The following is a 17,905-nucleotide window of genomic DNA, read 5'->3' on the forward strand; positions in this document are numbered from 1 at the left end:
CTCAGCAACCTCAAACTTTTGGGCTAAAGAGATTGTCTTGCCTCAGCCTCCCGAGTAGCTGGGACTATAGGCGCCTGCCGCAACCCCCAACTATTTTTGTTATTGTTGTTGACGTTATCATTGTTGTTTAGCAGGCCTGGGCCAGATTTGAACCTGGCTTCCTCAGTGTATGTAACCAGCCTAACCACTGAGCTACAGACACCAAGCTGAATCTGTATTTTATTGAGCATCTCAAAGAAACTAAATGCTATAAACCTATAGCCAGGGATAAGATTCACTGTTATTTTTTCTAGCGTCAAGCTATGTCTGAAAAGGATTTTGATTCAAATTGGGTTTTTAGCTTTAGTCTCATTCAAGTCTCATAAGTCCTATAGGAAAAGTAGAGCAGGGATTCTCAAATAAATGAGAAAAATAAGATGTATGGAAACAGAACGTTGGCCTTACTGCCCACACATCTAATTTGTAAAACACATAATTAATGTCTGTGTCCTTCAATGTAAAGAGGATTTATGTGTGATACGTAGTCAGCTTTTCAGTCATACTAGCCACATTTCGAGTGCTTGGTGTCATGTGTAGCTGGCAGCTGCTGCATTGACCAGTGCAGATGCAGAGCGTGCCCTTCAGTACAAAAAGTTTGCAGCAGTGCCATTTTAGATGAATTGTAGATGATGTTGTAAGGACCCTCTCTCAAGATACATAATTTTGCGTATTTACTGAGTCTATATAATATGCCTACTTTCCACTTCTTACCCCCTTTCCAAACTACAAAGAGGAAACAAGTATGTTCTTTGTGTCTTACAGGTAGTGGGAGGAATGACTTGGTGCATTACCACTTGCAACTTTGATGTGGACGTTGATTTGCTCTTTCAGGAAAACTCTACAATAGGTCAAAAAATGTAAGTTATTGGGGTTTTCCATGGAAGAACCTGAACGTGGGGAGAGGGGAACTAACTTTTAAATGTCTTCTATGTGCCAGAAGTTGTGCTGGATGCTTTATATATTTTATTTTGATTTTTGTTATTATAGGCATTATCCCTCTTTTATAGGTGAAACTGAGACTGAAAGAAGCCAAAGTCACATAGCTAGTGTATGAGTCGTATGAACACAACAATGTTCAGGCTGTTTCTAATACTTGATTGAAGTTTCTGGTGACTGCTTAGTTTATCTGTTTCCAGAGATAGCTAATTAGAGTGGAAGTTGATTAGGAGGAGGAAAGGAGAATTTTTCCTTACCCTTGGCCTCGATATAAGGCGCAGACTCACTTTGTCTTCTATTGAGAAAAGGCAGTGTGGGCTCCTTGCTGGAGATCTCACCTTAGGGCACCCTGCCTAGTCTTTCGTAGCTCACCCAGGACATGGCCATTTCATCACACCATTCAGGATACCTGGTTCTGCTCCTAGCTCTGCCAGTGGGCCATTGTGTGACCTTGAGAAAGCTGCTTCTTTGGGCCTCAGTTCCCTTTTCTGTAAGAAGAGAGATATCCTGAGCTCAGATATGTTATGACTCTGTGACTTTATTCATTTTCCCGAAGTATTATACTTTCCCCAAAATATTAATTCTGAGTTTGTAGTGGAGCTGAAATTTAGACCCAGGTTTAATTTACTGTCTTTCAAACTATTTGCAGTGGAGGATAAAGCAGTGTACTAAACACTCTTAAAAACTAAAGGAGGGCCTGGTGCAGTGGCTCATGCCTGAATCCTAGCATTTTGAAAAGCCAAGGCTGAAAGATCACTTTGAGGCCCAGGAGTTTGAGACCAAACTGGGTAGGAGTGAGACCCTCATCTCTATAAAAAATAGAAAAATTAACTGGGTGTGGTGACATGTACCAGCTACTTGGGAGGCCAAGGTGAGAGATTGCTTGAACCCCTGACTTTGAGATTATAGTGAGCTATGATGACACTACTGTACTTCAGCCCAGGTGACACCTTGTCTCAAAAAAACCCAACCCACTTAACTGAAGGAGTGAGACTAATCACAACTGGGCATGCTAAAATTTTAGGCTAGGAAACCTACATGGGGACTGCTGCAATTGTCACTTTCTGTAATTTTTAGAAAATCTAGAGGATCCACCCTGAGCTCCAGGGAGAAGCTGAATGGGGACTAGTAGATTTCAGAAAGTATTCCTGACTTTCTTCTTTTCTTGTCCCAGCCCGCCTGGATTTTCTCCCATATCCCTATCTCCCAGCATTGTTAGTATCTTCACTTGCTTCCATGCACTGCTGACACTGTCAAGACTAACTTGGCAGTAATATCTGGGAAGTGGATTCTAGAGGATTGTAAACTCTGAGATGACCCGAGATGTCCTTCCCTCGGGGCCTTTATGAACGGGGTGAGAAGGCTAGCTCTGAGGAGTGGTCAGGGAGAGCCTGTCTAAAAGCAGAGGATTAGACTGGATGGTATTGGAGGTCCTGGCCTCTTTTTTTAATCTGTTCTAAGGCAGTTGGTAACCCTGTGCATACCGGGTGGATCTGTAACCACAGGAGGGAGCTCTCCTCCTGATGAACCAAAATGTAACCTAGAGGAAAGGCTGTGTGGATCATGTGCCCCTATGTATAGATAGTTAAGACCTCTGCTGAGCAAGGATACAAAACCAGGGTTAATACTCATCTTCATTTGCTAAGGTTGGCGTTTGGGCAGCAGGGCCATTTACACATTTATCTCCTCCCCTTACAAATTTCAAAGAGAGTAAAAATGAGGCATAGGAGTCTGATGGAGATAAAATAAAAAGTAAAGCTTGCTGAAGAAAGAGTCTTAGATATGTTGCCAAATGGGTTTTAGTACTTCCCTACCAAACTACTTCATTTGAGTCCCAAGAAGACCTAAACAATCACAGGCTTCACCAGGACAGGCCACTCAGGGCCGAAAAGACGCATGCATCCCAAAGACAGCCTGCTTGGAAAGGAGGGGCCCCAGGAGCAGATAAGAGCCACATGGCAATTTCTTTCTCTTAGGACTTTTGGATAAATCACTCTTCACTTCTACTTCCGCTGGGAGGCAGGGTGAGGAGGAGGAGGCAGAGAATGTTCTTCCAAGTGCATCCTTCCTAGGAGATGAATGTTCCCTGTTTTCAGGGAATGTGTGCAAAAAGGATATCAGTATTCCCTTCCTCATATTTTTTCTCTCAACATATTGGCCTTGACATTTGATCTCATCAGTGGACTGTAACTACTGTCCTCAAAAATTTTAATCTTGGTTCCACCTTGTGAAGCTGTTTTCGAGATACCAGATACTATTTCTTAGTGTGTTTGCTGGGGACCATTTCCTGGAGTGCTAATTAGCTTTTCCTCCTGATGGACCGAGTTCCTAATAAGACTGAGGGGGTGAAACCTAAAGGGAATATGGATAAGATAATAATAACTCTCATCCAAGCTTGAGTTAGTTGTCGGTTGTGAGGCTATCTGGAAGTATTATTGAATTACAGAAAGATAAAGGTGGAGAAGATTTCCTTTAAAAAGGAACACTTTTGGTAGACTAAACCTTGTTGAATTTGAAGCATTTAGTAAGTTAACTAGCCCCTTATTCACCAGGCCTTTGCCTGTTAAAAAATAGTCTTATAGACAGGGCCACAGTAGCTGTTATGACTGGCTGTTCTTTTTTTTTTTTCTCTGCAAGAGCTTGGTTGGAAATACGAATTATCACTAGTTTTATTTTTATTTTATTTTATGTTGTATTTTTATTATTTTTTATTTTAATTTTATATTTTATTGTTTCAGGTTAATTGAGGGTACAAAATATTAGGTTACAATGTTTGCATTTATTAGGTAAAGTCCCTCTTATAATTGTGTCCCGCCCTTTGTTTTTTTTTTTTTTTTTAAAGGCTCTTGGGTGGGGATATAACCTAAACTGTTCATACAGATTGAGCCAGGAGTTCCCCTTTATATGGCCACAAGGCCATGCCTGGTGACCATTTCTGAAGGTTCCCAAGCTATATACCACAGCTTTGGAGTTTAGTAGACCCACTAAATAACCTCTTTCTCTTCTTTTGAATCTAATCCAATTAAGATAGTGTGAGAAACAAGAATCACACAGTTAGAGATCAAATACCAGCTGATTAGAGAAGGTAGCCTTAAGCCATGATAACAGACTTGCACCCAAGCCCCTCTGTCACTCCTGCCATAGAACTGTCTCACCCAGGCTGAGCTGAGAATCTCCCTAGTAAGGAGAAGATGCTCACCTCTTAATGTAGGTTGAAGATGACTCTGGGACCTCAGAAAGTCAAGTTTCTCCTCTCTCAGTCCCACTCGTTCCATAAGAGAAGGATTGAGGGGAGGTATTGTGGGGAGGTCAGAGCCCCCTTATGAGAAGCAGAATATATCTACTCTCTCGGGAAATAAGGGTGAGGAGACATAGTTTCCCCAAATAATAGGATTAGTTTTTTTTTTTTCTTTTGGATACAAGGTCTCACTGTGTTGCCTAGGTAGGTCTTGAACTCCTGGACTCAAGTGATCCCATTGCCTGCCTCATCTCCCTGAGTAGCTGGGATTATACGATTGATTTTAGAGTATCAAAAAATGTAAAAGAGGGCAGCACCTGTGGCTCAAAGGAGTAGGGCGCTGGCCCCATATGCCGGAGGTGGCGGGTTCAAACCCAGCCCTGGCCAAAACTGCAAAAAAAACCCAGTAAAAGATACTATTTTAAAAGTATTTTTATACCAGACTAGAGAACTCCAGATTTATTTTCAAAATGAGACCTTGTCAGGGGTGGGTAACCTGTGGCCTTCTATTTTAATAAATTTTTTTTATTTTTATTAATACATTTTTATTTTCTTTTATATATATAATTTTTTTTTTTTTTTTTTTTGAGACAGAGTCTCATTTTCTCACTCTTGGTAGAGTGCTGTGGCATCATAGCTCATAGCAACCTCAAACTCTTGCCTTAGCCTCTGGAGTAGCTGGGACTACAGGCACCCGTCACAATGCCCAGCTGTTTTTAGAGATGATGGTTCTCTCTGATTCAGGCTGGTCTCAAACCTGTGAGCTCAGGCAATCCACCCACCTCAGCCTCCCAAGTGTTGGGATTACAGGCATGAGCCACTTTACCCAGCCCCCTTTTCTTTTATATATATATAAAAGAATATATATATATATATATATATATATATATATATATATATTTAATTATTTGTTTTTTTTGTTTGTTTTTTTTTTGAGACAGAGCCTCAAGCTGTCACCCTGGGTAGAATGCCATGGCATCACAGCTCACAGCAACCTCCAACTCTTGGGCTCAAGCGATTCTCTTGCCTCTGCCTCCCACATAGCTGGGACTACAGGCGCCCGCCACAACGCCTGGCTATTTTTTGGTTACAGCTGTCATTGTTTGGCCGGCCCACGCTGGATTTGAATCTGCCAGCTCAGGTGTATGTGGCTGGCGCCTTAGCCGTTTGAACCATAGGTGCTGAGCCATATATTTTTATTTTATTTTAAAATAAATCTAGGATTCGTTCTGTAAAATTTGGATTAATTCAAAAGGCTGGCCTTAAGGACTTAGAGGGCCACAGGTTTGTCTTAATATTCTGAGCACCAGGCACAGGTAATTATTGGTAATTATGGTAATTATTTATTGCCTAACTATTTGGAATGAATATTTTTATGTGTAAACTAGTAGTTTACAAACTTTTTAAAAATGCAAGTCAGTAAAATGAAATATAAAAGACTGTGGGATGCTGAAATTTTTAATTTTACTATCTAAGCATGTTAAAAATAACTGCTGCCTCTGACATTACTGTTACTTCACAAAGAAACCAAATATTTTACTGTCAAAAAAGTAGGAAAAACAACATCTTAGAATAAAGGTTGAAGGTAGTTCTTTGGCCGTAAATGTACACTTCTAATTTGTGCTTATTTTTTTCATTTTGTACTCAGCCAGGAGAGTCTTGGTTGTGGTCTGTAATGGCCTGACACTAGCCTGGCATTGAGAAACCCCGGATTCTTCTGGGGTGCTGACCAGACTTTAGAGATGCCATAAAAACCACTCTTTGTGTTTTACTCTTTGTTCTTTTTCTGAACAGAGCTCTATCAGAAAAAATTGTCTCTGTCCTGCCGAGAATGAAATGCCCACACCAGCTGGAGCCCCACCAGATCCAGGGGATGGATTTTATTCACATATTTCCTGTTGTTCAGGTGAGAGCTTCTGTGTGGTTTCTTGTCTTCTGAATATCAGAATTCCTGTGGTGGGCCTGGCTTTTTGTTCATCTGACCTAGATCCTGAATTCAGTGTGTGTGGTCTGAATTTGGTGCAGCCAAACATGATGTGTTTCTCGTTGTCATCCTCCAAAGATTACCAATACTCCGTATACCCCAGTTGTATACTGTCACCTCTTTGGATCTTTGATTGTTCCCATTAGTGGCTTTTCATTGCCCTTTTGGTAAAGATTATTAGAATGCTATACCCCTGTATGTTTTGGTTCTATCTGACCTATCAAGCTTGGTTTCATTCCTTGCTTTCCCTTGTTCTTTTTTTTTCTGGCTCCTCTCACTTTCTAGTCTCCCTATACTCTCTTCCAGTCACAGGGCCTTTGTATTGCTGGTTCCTTAGCTGTAATACTTGTCCATTTTCTCTAAGCTGTTTAATTCATATTCCTTAAGGTCTAAGTCCAGAAAGCCTCTTCAAGAAAGCCTTCCATCATCTCCTAAACTACAGTAAGTTCCTTTGCTGTATGTACCCATATGGTAACATTCCCTTCCTTCACGGGAATCTTCCTTACTACGGTTTGTAACCACATACGTTTGTATATTCCTGTGTGTGATTATTTATCTGCCTGGGTCAGCAGACAGGTTACATGACTGTCTTGCTCACTGATTTGTCTCTAGCACCTACCAGAATGTCTTACAGTTTGCAGGTATTTAGTCCTTATTTTATGGCTAAGTGACTAAGGGGAGGCCTTTGTGTGCCTCCGACTTTTTCTTAAGGCTCTATGATTAAGTGGGTTGTATATCCCCCAAGCAGTTGTATAGCCCCCAAGCAGTTGTCTCTCCGTATCCGCAGTTCTATATCCATGCATTCAATCAACCATGGATCGAAAATGTTCAGGAAGAAAAAACACAAAGAAAACAATAAAAAATAATACAAATAAAAATGTACAATACAACAACTATTTACATAGTATTTACATATATATTAAATATTATAAGTAGTCTAGAGATAATTTACAGGAAGATGTGTGTAGTTTATATACAAATACCATGCCATTTTATATAAGGAACTTGAACATCTGTGGATTTTGATATCCTGATATCCCATGGATACTGAGGGACAACTGCATTCTGTGCAATTCTTGTGTCCAGGCTTCCCCTTTAGGCACCTCTGAAGGAAGAGCAAAGGAACCGAAGTATGTTGCCTGCTGCGTGAGCATTACTTTGCGTCTGATCCTGATAGAGTTCTTTGAAGTATCTGTTACAATCCCTTGCATTTGAGGACAGTGAGGTGTAGTTTCCTTACATTTGAGGAAAATGAGACTCAGAGAGGGTAATTTATTTGCTTAAGAGCAAAGAACTAGTAAGCACACAAGAAAACTCTCTGTAAGCCTGTCGTTTTCAATACTCCACCCATCTTACATCTGCTGAGAAAGAAGCTGCACATTCCTTGCTAGAAAAGCCTTCTAGTTCTGTGTTAAGATTGTGTATGTAGTGGAGGAGCTAGAGCACAGACTCTGGAGACCTCCTGAGTTCTAATCTCAGCTCTGCCACTTTGTAGCTGTGTGACCTTGGGCAAATGACTTAACCTCTTGTCTGTTAATTAGAAATAATTATTGCCACCTACTTAGTAGGATGAGAATTAAGTCAGTATGTCTAAAGCACTTAAAGACTAGCACATTTAAGTATGTACTTTACAAGTGTTACATAGTTGTTTCTGCTACTGGTATATGTTGACTGTTCCCCTGCACTAGACTTCAAATTTGTTAATCTTTAAAATGAACTTTGTACGTTTGGATCCAAGACTTTAACTTAGATTTGTTTTGTGTGTTTGTTCAACTTTCTCCAATACAGGGGGATTCTACTTGATCCTTTTTGTAGAAATGGAAAACTGGGGTCCAGGGTTGATAATTACTGAAACTACCATAATAATGGTTGATAATTACTGAAACACCATAATACTCCACTCTTTTTTTTTTTTTTTGGCCGGGGCTGGGTTTGAACCCACCACCTCCAGCATATGGGACCAGCGCCCTACTCCTTGAGCCACAGGCGCCGCCCAACACCATAATACTCCAAAGTTGTTACCTTTGCCCCCACAGCATGGATCTCAGGGATTAGACCTCATTTAGTCCTATGTTATAACTTTGGGGACAAAAACAAAAATCTAATCTAGATATGAGAAGAAGGTGAATTGGAAGTGCTCTTCTGTAGTTTGGGGATTTTGAGGGTCTTTGTACAGTCCCATTATGAGTGGAATGTTTCAGGGGTTCCTGTCTGGATGGGAGAGCCTAGGTGAATGTTACCAGATATCTTAATTTGTGGACCTATAGAATTTTAAGGCTAAAAGGGAGCTTGATCTAGGATTGTCACCTGTAGTTGGCCAGGCAAGGACATTTTTAAAACCAGCTATCTTACTTTCTCTATTATTTTCTAAAAGAATGGCCATTTAATTCCCAATCTCAGAAAAAAGCACAGTCTTTCAAATTAAATACATTTTGCATTATGAAAAGCTCACCATGTGCTTATAATTTTTTTCCTGTTTCTCTGGGCAGCAGTGATGAGAATAATTTTGGACCAGCAGTTGGGAACCATTGACCTAGGTTGAGTGAGTCTTGAGAGAATCTAGGCTCATCACTCATGTTCACACTATTATGGCAAAATTATAGTAACACTGAATGCCAGGCAAGAAAAAAAACAAATCTAACTTTCAGCTACTCATGGTTCTAAGTCATATCATTTTTCCACATCAGGTGTCTGAACCCTGTGAAGGTTGATTTTTTTTTTTTTTTTGAGTGTTAGGGGCACTCTGTGGCCCAGCTTGACTGTGTATGAGGTTCCTCCCATATCCCTTATGCCAGGAACTGCAAAACAGACCTGTCAGTTCTTTAAGCGAATCCTATGACTCAGCAGGCATTCTCTTTCTTACCTGATTACATTCTCCAGGATCCAGCCAGGTAGTAAATCAGATAAATCAGAATAGATCTATGAATAATGGAGGCAGATCTGAAAGGGAAACAGATATGAAAGGCCAGAAACTAAGTCTCTCGATTCAAAAGAAAGCAGAGCTAAATTGATGTGAGCAAATTGATGTGACCAGTAGTTGTTCTGAGCTGTAGGTATGGGAGTGTGGATGAAGGATTGCAACTACCCTGTTTCCTCGAAAATAAGACAGTGTCTTATTTTAAGGTGTGCTCCCAAAGACGCGCTAGGTCTTATTTTCAGGGGACGTCTTATCTTTCCTGTAAGTAGGTCTTATTTTCGGAGGATGTCTTATTTTCGGGGAAACAGGGTAGTTCTGAATGCTGTCTGATCTTCTGCCTGTGCTTCTACATTTTAGTCAGTGGCTGAGGTTGTTTGCAGGTGGGGTGGAATGGTAGAACCTAATGGAAGAATACTAACAACAAAGAAATATTCCTCGGGTGGCACCGGAGACGGCGGGTTCAAACCCAGCCCTAGCCGAAAACTGCAGAAACCGCAAAAAAAAAAAAAAGAAAGAAATATTCCTCATATAGTTATTTGCAAATCCGCCCCACCCTCCCCCAAGTAGCTGCTTCCTTTACTTGAGCTGGCTGCCCTCTGTGAACAAGTATCTTTCTTTCCCTATGAGAGCACCATGCAGGACCATGTTATCTGCCACGTGTCTTCTCTCCTAGGCTCACCAAGTGTGCTATGCTCTTGGTGAAGCACAACTACTATCCTTAAACTGTTTTTGAGATGTAGCAGCTCTCTCTGGAGAGGTAGTGATAATCACCTCTATGATCTTCACTGGTAAAGGGAATGAATGAAGAGTCAGGGAGGGGGGTATAGCTTATACTTCTACCCCAGAGTGGCTGAATCTTCTGTAGGGAGTTGTTTTTTGGGTGGGAGGGCAGTTCATTGAAGTTTTAAGTTAGGAGAAATGAAGAGGAGCTGCTTCTGAATATCAGCCAGTAGAGCCAGAAAACATTTCATGAAGCTCATTTTTCCAGTCTCCTGATGTGGAAGAGCCTCCAAATTATGACATCTAGCTTTGCAGCTTGCTAGCTACATACAGATCAACAAGCAAATTATGTGATCTCTCTGCAATTTAGGTTTCGTAAGACTCAGCCAGTACTATGTACTTTATAATGTTTGAGGATTAAGAGAGGGAATGTTAGTATCAAGCTAACCCAGTGCCTTCAGCTATGCATTCAGTATGTACTATCTCAAATCTGAATATTTGGGGCTTTTTTCATCCATCAAATGAGGAGTTATACTAGTGTTCTGTGTGGTTCTTTCTCTGGTCTGTGTTGCAGGTAGCACAGGAAAGAGATTTATTTTAAGATCCGCTTCTTGGCTCAGGAGGTTGCGGGTGTAGCTATATTTGTTTTGTGCTTCAGATATTCATAATACACTCTGCTACTTGTGATCTCATTTACTCACACATTAGCTCTGTGAAGTAAAAAACACTGACATTCTGGTCTTTACAAAGAGGAAAACTTAGGCCTGAGGATATGAACTAAGGCTTTAAAGCTCTGCATTGCTACTCAGCAGTTTCTCACTAGATTTCTCACTGGATCTTAGTATCTCAGATACCTGGCTGATTGCTTTTCCTATTAAGACAACATGTCTTGATAGTTTCTTATCACCTAGTGATATTATATTCAACTATACTGATTTGGGTTCTTAAGTTGTGCCATGTCTGAGTTGGCTTGCACTGTGGTAGAATTTTGCCCCTATTAACTCACGTGTTTTCACTTTCTTCCCCAGTGGCTGGTGAAACGAGCTATAGAAACAAAAGAAGAAATGGGTGACTATATCCGTTCCTATTCTATATCCCAGTTCCAGAAAACCTATCGTCTCCCTGAGGTCAGTACTGTGCTTTAATTTCCTTTCCAACTGAGAACCTGAGTACACAGTTAAGAGACTCTCCAAGGACAGTCTGGGAAAGACTCGGGCTTCCTTGTACCTCCACTTTCCTATTTGGCACCTCTGGGCCTACTTGTTCCTGCCCCAACATTGAAACTAGGCTTTGTGATTCATTAGAACTGGTCTTTAAATGGATACTGAGTGTAAAGCCCTACAGTTTTGTCATTTCCTTCAAACTTTGGTCTTTCATCTAGAACTTTTATCAATTTATAACAACAAGAATATATGATGACTTGCCTAGGATATCCTTATAGAAATAATTTAATACAATTACAACAACTATAATAATAGCTCATAACTATTGAATATTTACTACTTTCTAGTTCTAGCACATCTTCTGGCTTGTATCCTTTAATACTCATAGCTGCCCCCTGAGATAGGTGTTGTTTTCCCTGTTTAGCAGGAAGAGAAAGTAAGACTTAGAAGTTCAATAACTTGCTTGAAGTATCAGTGCTTATTTGAAATGAGAAGAACACTTGTCTGGAGCACTACACTATGGCTCTCCTTTTTCTTTCTTTTTTTTTTTTGAGATAGCGTTTCACTATGTCACCCTTGGTAGAGTGCTGTGGCGTTACAGCTCACAGCATCCTCAGATGCTTAGGCTTATGTGATTCTCTTGCCTCAGACTCCCAAGTAGCTCGGACTACAGGCACCTGCCACAACGCCTGGCTGTTTTTTGTTGTTGTTCCAGTTGTCATTGTTGGTTAGCTAGCCTGGGCTGAGCTTGAACCCACCAGCCTTGGTGCATGTGGCTGGCACCATAAACACTGGGCTACAGGCGCTGGCCCTCCTTTTTCTCACTGGCTGTAGGGATTTATGTTGGAGCTGTCTTAGAGGTCCTACCCTTTTTCCAGAGAATATATTCCAGTCTATTAAAAAATTGAGACTTTTCAGGCAAAGTATTATTTAGAAGTCAGTTTATAATGTATGTTTCTAAGCAGTCCAGTAGAGTTTTAATCTTCACAAGGGATTTGTTTAATTTGTTTTGTCTTGTAGGATGATGACTTCATAAAGAGAAAAGAAAAGGCCATCAAGACAGTTATTGACCTCTCAGTAAGTTCCTTGTTGTGTTCTCCTGTCAGAGCAGTACATTGCCTTCAAATAGCCTTTTGATTTAAACCACAGTGTTGCTCCCTGAGGTTTTTATGTGCTGGGACTACCTAGGAGTTGGCCTGAGGTGGGTGTGTGAGGGAAGCCCTGCTTGGATCACTGCTCGGGACCAAGATGCCAGCACTGACTGGTAGAAATTGCCACAACCACTGCCCTGTGTTCTCACTCCCAGTTTTAAGGGAGAAATAGCCAAATGCAAAGCCCCTCTTCATTTACCTAAATGGCAGGTATGGACTTTGAATAGTTCCAGAGAGCAGATGATGAACTGCAGATAGTAAGTTGAGGTTACTCTTTTCCCCTGTTACAGTTTTGGAGAGGCAGAGTAGCTTCTCTGCTTTGTGTAAGAAATTCTGTGATGGCCTTTGTCACCATACACAGTGTATTTAATCACTGAGAGTCTGCAAGCATGTACCTACTTTCCCAGCTTAGGGGCAATGGAGAACTTCGATCCTTTTACACAACACACCAGGCCAGGGCCCACAGAATCTTGTCAGCTGTAGCCTCCACTGCCCAGCCTTCCTGCTTGAGCTGAGGTGAATGAATCCTTGAAGCCAGTGTGTACATTCACTTTTATTCCTGAAAATAGTGTATAGTGTTACTTTGCATACTTTATCTAAATTATGTTATACTAAATATTTTTCTCAACCTTGTTAGAGAGAATCTATTGTGTGTGTGTGTGTGTGTGTGTGTGTATACCCTAGTTGGTTTTTATGGTTCTTTAATATATTGTCTTAATATGCCACCTAGCTTTAATATCAGGTGCACTTTTTTTGCAAACGACTTGGGTTCTATACCTTGTATAATTGTAGAAGATTGAAGTTACTGGCTTGCTTGGCTTTGTGAACTGGCTATGAAGTCTTTCCAGAAAAAGAGTTTTGAAAAATAAATGTGTGGCGTCCCTAGGTAATTACTCTGAAAAGAACAACAATCATTTGATGATTAAATGTATGAAGTCCTCATGTAAAAACACACAAGTCTTTGTCATTTTACTATTGTAATTCCTATCTTTTCTTCACTTCCACTTTAGAAATGGGAGGGGTGGAAAACCTTTAAGGTAGTGATACTCTGAAGCCACATATTGTTTTCAGATTTAGTGGCAGGTGTTGAATAATAATTACAAGAAATTATTTGATATCAGAATAGCTTTCTTGTATGATATGGGTGTTTAGTTTAGAGCATCCTTAAAGGTTTTAAAAAGATTGATAGATGCAGGAGAGGAAAATCAACCTTAATCTTATAACAGGGAAGCAGCCATATATTTCTTCCATGTTTTTAATGTGCATTTTTAAACCAAATTGGAACCATACTTTAAATATAATTTTATATATTTTTTCATTTAAATATTCCTCCAAAGAACATTTCTCATGACAATAATCAATTGGTTGGGTATGCTAATACTTTCTTTTATTTTAAATAATACTTCATTTTTGGAAAGAGGAAAACCAGGTTACAGCGTTACCTCTGAGTCAGGGATCTGGGGGGGCCAGCAGCAGGGAGGAAGGAAAGGAAGTTTTCTTTTCCCTGTGACCTCTCTACTATTTCAATTTTATGCTTAGTCTATGTGTTACCTGTTCAAAAATAATAAATACAAATTAAAAAATTGTTAATATGTACTCAGATATCTTCATTTATAAATCTCACCCTGAGCTCAACATAGAAAAAATAATAAGAGTATTTGGTGCGTAACCCAGAATCAAAGGTCAGCATAGCTGTCAGTCATCTTAGCAATTAAACTAGACCTGACATTTCTATACCCATGGAATAGTTAAGACCTCTAAAGATAAAACTCTTCTTCCCCCTGCTAATGGAGTTTATCTTTTTATTTGTTTATTTACTTATTTATTTAGACCAGCAGTTCTCAAGCTGTGGGTCACCACCCCTTTGGGGGGATCTCCTGCATATCAGATATTTATATTATGATTCATAACAGTAGCAAAATTACAGTTATGATGTAGCAATGAAAATAATTTTATGGTTGGGGGTCACCACAACATGAGGAACTGTATTAAAGTGTCACAGCATTAGGAAGATGGAGAACCACTGATTTAGACAGTCTGACTGTGTGCCCTGGGTAGAGTGTTGGGGCGTCATAGCTCACAGCGACCTCAAACTCTTGGGCTTAAGTGATCCTCTTGCCTCAGCTTCCTGAGTAGCTGGGACTATAAGTGCCAGCCATATGCCTGGCTGCTTTTTTTTATTTTTAGTGTAGATGGGATCTTGCTTTTGCTCAGGCTGGTCTCAAACTCCTGAGCTCAAGCAGTTTACCCGCCTTGGTCTTTCAGAGTGCTGGAATTACAGTTGTGAGCCACTGCACCCAGCATATATCTTTTTTTTTTTTTTTTTGGTAGTTTTTGATCGGGGCTGGGTTTGAATCCACCACCTGCAGTACATGGGGCTGGCGCCCTACTCCCCTGAACCACGGGCGCCACCCCAGCATATATATGTATTTTTTAAATACACTTCTGCTTGGTAATGTGACAACATAGAATTTAAGGAAATAATAATAATGACAAAGACTTACATAGTGCCCAAACTTTGTTGTGTATGTATATCTATAATTCATCTGTACTTCACAACAACCCTATAAAATAGTAGTTTTTTTTTTTTTTGCAAATGAGGAAACTGAAGCAGGGATAAGTTTCGCTAGGTCGGTCACACTGGCAGTGACAGCCAAGACTCAGATCCCGTCTTGTAATCACTTCCCATGAACCTCTAGATAAAATACTATTTGTAGCTGATTAGAAAATAATATCAAAAGAAAATGGAAAAAAAATCGTCTCTTTGGTTATAATTTGCATTACTTAGTTTATTTCCTTTTCATGTGGGAACTAATAACTTTTTCAGCGAGAATGATAAGGAATTTTTACGTGTAGCTAGCAGTTGCCTTTGGGCTTTGTTTTTCTTCTTTTCTCATCTACTGAAAGTACTTTGCACTTCTAGAAGCTGTAAGCTTAGGTTTCTTAGCTGAGCTCCTTTACCATTAACTTTCACCCCTCCTTTCTGCCACTTGTGAAAGCCCTTCCTAGCTTGAATCTAATATCCCAAAAGATCATAAGAGACATAACGCATATATCACTGGCTTGTTCTTGTGAGTCAGTATAAAAAACTAAGTAACTTACTTTTTTTTAATTTGTTGTCATTCTCTTCAGGGAAAATCCCTGCCTTAGTAAAGAGAAGGAAGTCGTTCCTAGATAACCAGGTCATGTGGCTCTTTGCAAGTGTCAGGTTCTTCTTTCAGCCTTTTCCTAGTTCTGCCTTTCAGATGGCCTGCTCTTTACTGGTGAATCCAGAACCTAAATTTAAATCATGAATGGAAAATTAAGGAATAAAATAAAGCTAAGCATACAGGTGCCTAGTTTCTAGACCTAGCCTTTTATGAACTACATAGGTAGCTGCCATGGTATTTATTAAGTGCCTTCAGTGTACCTGGCATCTAAATAAGCATTTTACAAGTATTATTTCATTTACCTCTCGTCAACACTCTGGAAGTTATACGTTACTATTTTCCTTTTATAAAATTGAAGCTCAGAGAGGTTAATAAATTTCCTATGCATCTTTAGAGCCAGGAAGAGGCTGCTAGATTTTGATTTTATATCTGACGTTAAATCTACCATTTTCTAACTGTTGACCTGATCTCTGATTTCTCAAATATTCCTGGCACCAATTTTGCAGTAATGTCATTGAATTATGTCAGGACTTGGGATATTAGTCATCTGGGTCTCTGAGACTCAAATTCATCCAGGGCAGTTGGGTGCTCTCCCCAACCTCTTTAGTCCCTGTGGGGGTACTGGGTATGACTGATCTCATTTGAAGACCCTTTGCATGGCTGGCAAATGGATGCCAGGTTCGTACTGTCTTTTTTCATCTGACAACATGATACCATTTTGCCTTAACAGATAGGCTTTTACTGATTCTTGCTCATACATAAGCTAAAAGTATCAAACATTTAAATATTAAATATTTAGCTTATTCTTTTTTTTTCCTTTTTTATTGTTAAATCATAGCTGTGTACATTAATGCGATCATGGGGCCTAATACACTGGTTTTGTAGACCGTTTGACACATTTTCATCACACTGGTTAACATAGCCTTCCTGGCATTTTCTTAGTTATAGTGTTAAGGTATTTACATTCTACATTTATTAAGTTTCAGATATACCCTTGTAAGATGCACCGCAGGTGTAATCTCACCAATCACCCTCCCTCTGCCCACCACCTTCCCCCTATTCTTAGGTTATAACTGGGTTATAGCTTTCATGTGAAAGCCATAAATTAATTTCATAGCAGGGCTGAGTCATTGTATACTTTTTCTTCCATACTTGAGATACTTTACTAAGAAGAATATGTTCCAGCTCTATCCATGTAAACATGAAAGAGGTAAAGTCCCATCTTTCTTTAAGGCTGCATAATATTCCATGGTGTACATATACCACAATTTATTGATCCATTCGTGGATAGATGGGCACTTGGACTTTTTCCATGACTTAGCAATTATGAATTGGGCTGCAATAAACATCTGTACAATATATCTTTGTTATAATGTGATTTTTGGTCTTCTGGGTATATACCTAGTACAGGAATTATAGGATTAAATGGCAGATCTATTTTTAGATCTCTAAGTGTTCTCCAAACATCTTTCCAAAAGGAATGTATTAATTTTCATTCCCACCAGCAGTGTAGAAGTGTTCCCTTTTCTCCACATCCATGCCAACATCTCTGGTCTTGGGATTTTGTGATATGGGCTAATCTTACTGGAGTTAGATGATATCTCAAAGTAGTTTTGATTTGCATTTCTCTGATGATTAAAGATGATGAGCATTTTTTCATATGTCTGTAGGCTGTGTGCCTTTCTTCTTCAGAGAAGTTTCTCTTTAAGTCCCTTGCCCAGCCTGCTATTGGATCACTTGTTCTTTTCTTGCTTATACATTTTGAGTTCTCTTTGGAGTCTGGTTATTAAACCTTTGTTGGAGACAAAACCTGCAAATATCTTCTCCCATTCTGAGGGCTGTTTGCTAGCTTTACTTACTGTGTTCTTGGCTGTGCAGAAGTGTTTTAGTTTGATCAGGTCCCAGTAGTGTATTTTTGAAGCTGGTTCAATTGCCCGGGGGGATCCTTCTCATAAAATACTCAACCAGACCGATTTCTTCAAGGGTTTTCCCTGAACTCTCTTCTAGTATTGTTATACTTTCATTTCTGAAGTTTAAATGTTTAATCCAGTGAGAGTCTATCTTAGTTAATGGTGAAAGGTGTGGGTCCAGTTTCAGTCTTCTACAGGTCGCCAGCCAGTTCACCCAGCACCATTTGTTAAATATGGAATCTTTTCCCCGCTGAATGTTTTTAATTGGCTTATCAAAGATCAAATAACAGTAAGTAGCTGGATTCATCTCTTGGTTCTCTATTCTGTTCCAAACATCTACTTCTTTGTTTTTGTGCCAGTACCATGCTGTTTTGATCACTATCGATTTATAGTATAGTCTGAGGTCTGGTAGTGTGATTCCTCCTGCTTTGCTTTTATTTCTGAGTAATGTCTTAGCTATTCGAGGTTTTTTCTGATTCCATATAAAATGAAGTATTATTTTTTCAAGATCTTTAAAGTATGACAGTGGAGCTTTAATAGGGATTGCATTAAAATTGTATATTGCTTTGGGTGTATGGACATTTTAACAATGTTGATTCTTCCCAGCCATGAGTGTGGTATGTTTTTCCATTTGTTAACATTTCAGCTATTTCTTTTCTTAGAGGTTCATAGTTCTCTTTATAGAGATCTTTCACATC

At 39.6% G+C, this 17,905-nt stretch overlaps 1 protein-coding gene across 4 annotated transcripts in view; it reads left to right on the forward strand.

Moving 5' to 3' along the window:
* CCDC93 (coiled-coil domain containing 93) overlaps positions 1 to 17,905 on the forward strand; it is a 109,548-nt gene that overhangs the window by 6,137 nt on the left and 85,506 nt on the right. For all 4 annotated transcript variants that reach the window (XM_053597423.1, XM_053597424.1, XM_053597425.1 and 1 more), the window contains exons 3-6: positions 802 to 896; positions 6,008 to 6,119; positions 10,863 to 10,961; positions 12,018 to 12,074. In XM_053597423.1, coding sequence (XP_053453398.1) covers positions 802 to 896; positions 6,008 to 6,119; positions 10,863 to 10,961; positions 12,018 to 12,074 — 363 coding nt within the window. The remainder of the gene's footprint in view (positions 1 to 801; positions 897 to 6,007; positions 6,120 to 10,862; positions 10,962 to 12,017; positions 12,075 to 17,905) is intronic.

This window comes from Nycticebus coucang, chromosome 7, assembly GCF_027406575.1.
Source record: "Nycticebus coucang isolate mNycCou1 chromosome 7, mNycCou1.pri, whole genome shotgun sequence".
Taxonomy (NCBI): domain Eukaryota; kingdom Metazoa; phylum Chordata; class Mammalia; order Primates; family Lorisidae; genus Nycticebus; species Nycticebus coucang.